A 1,621-nucleotide genomic window follows, 5' to 3' on the forward strand; every position below is an offset into this window, starting at 1 on the left:
TCCCTTCTGTAGCTGCTGCCCCCGCGACCTGACCCCAGATAGGTGGAAGAAAATGGATGGATGGATGGTTATGACATCATCTTACATCGACTTCTTACATATTCTCCCTACAGACAGTTACTGTATATTACTTTGGAATCTTTTGATGAAATTTTTTTTTTCAAAATGACAGAAATGGTTCAGTTTGTCTTTATGAATGGTTTGATGTTTCTTTTGTTTGTTAGAAAAAGGGAACCAAGAGAAGGTTGAAGTCCAAAGGCATCGGTTCGATGGGCGTGGCCTCAGAGAGAGCAGTATCGATTCCACAGATCACGTACGATCACATCGACGATTCAGAGGAAAAGAAGGACGCCTCATTTTTCCTCGAAGAGCCAAGGGGAACTGCTGAAGGTGGAGTTTTACTGAAAAGACCAATTTTCTCATATTGCTAAAAATGCCACCATTACATACTCATAACAAATCGTATTTTTTAACATGCCTAAACTGATTTTCCTGCTGTTGACTTGTTTTTCCAAAGAACACTTGCTAATCTTTATAAATGCCCATCAGCCAAGGCTTGTTTAATCTGCCAAGGTTGCACATGAAAGCACCAAATCCTGTTTTATTACTGTTTGATTAAATCCATTTTGTTTGGCTTTTTTACCCAAAGTATTTTCATTTCAACTTTACCTCTTAAAATGACATTTTCCAGGCAGGTGTTTTATAAATGGGATTTGATAGTGTATGCCAGCCATCTTTGATCCTTTAACATGGAATAAACTCAGCTTTGTTGGATAAATCAGTGAAAGTTTTGGGAAATGAGGTGATGTCACGCTGCTTTAAGGGTCTTGGAAATCCATTTTCTCAGTAAAAGTTTGACGTGTTTTATTGCTCAGGGCATGAAGGTGTCCAAAACAACCTCGTAATGAATGACATGCTCTTATGGCACTTACTTCAGAAATGTTCGCAGTCAGGTTGGGCTTTTGTGTTGACAACATTACTGAGAAAACCTCAGGCACAACAATTAACTAAAAAATAACAGGAAGGTGGGTCCAAACGATTGACTGGTCCTGTTTGTTTATACCTGCAGGTTAAAAAAGTCAAAACAAGTGCTAAAAATAAATGTGACAGCAGTAAAAAGAAAGATTAATGTATTGCTGAAGCTAAGTGACATGTACTGAGTACCTGTTTTTGTTTGTTTTTGGTGCTCATCTTTGCACCATGATCAACAGGGTTGAACACTAATAATTACCATATTTATTCAAGTATAATACGTAAAATTAAATCCATAAAATCATCCATAAAGTTGGGGGGGTGGGTAGTATTATACTCGGATAAATATTTTTACTTATGTATTTTAACTGAAATATTGGCTTCATTCACAAAATTATTGAGTCCGGAAATGAGACCGTGTTGTAAAAATCAGTTGAAACGAGCTCACCTCTGACACTCCTCCATGCTTCAGAGCGAGATAATAACAGATCCAGGCAGGAGACATGATGTGAAAACGGGGGGGAAGTAGTCCTGCACCTTAGTAATGATAACAAACTAATGACATTAGTGCGTGACCGAGCTGCTCCTCGAAAACAACAAACACATGTTCGTCTGTAATGGCTGCCATCTACCGGTGTTCTGAAAAAGT

The 1,621-nt window shown here is 38.2% G+C and overlaps 1 protein-coding gene across 1 annotated transcript in view; it reads left to right on the top strand.

Annotated features, from left to right (window-relative positions):
- Positions 1–1,621, top strand: part of LOC106529550 (potassium voltage-gated channel subfamily KQT member 1) — a gene marked incomplete at its 3' end in the record, with an annotated part of 59,161 nt that overhangs the window by 40,476 nt on the left and 17,064 nt on the right. Inside the window, 1 exon segment of the mRNA XM_014025008.1 lies at positions 225–390. Within this exon segment, the coding sequence (XP_013880462.1) occupies positions 225–390 (166 nt within the window).

Source organism: Austrofundulus limnaeus, unplaced genomic scaffold (genome assembly GCF_001266775.1).
Source record: "Austrofundulus limnaeus strain Quisiro unplaced genomic scaffold, Austrofundulus_limnaeus-1.0 Scaffold451, whole genome shotgun sequence".
Classification (NCBI taxonomy): domain Eukaryota; kingdom Metazoa; phylum Chordata; class Actinopteri; order Cyprinodontiformes; family Rivulidae; genus Austrofundulus; species Austrofundulus limnaeus.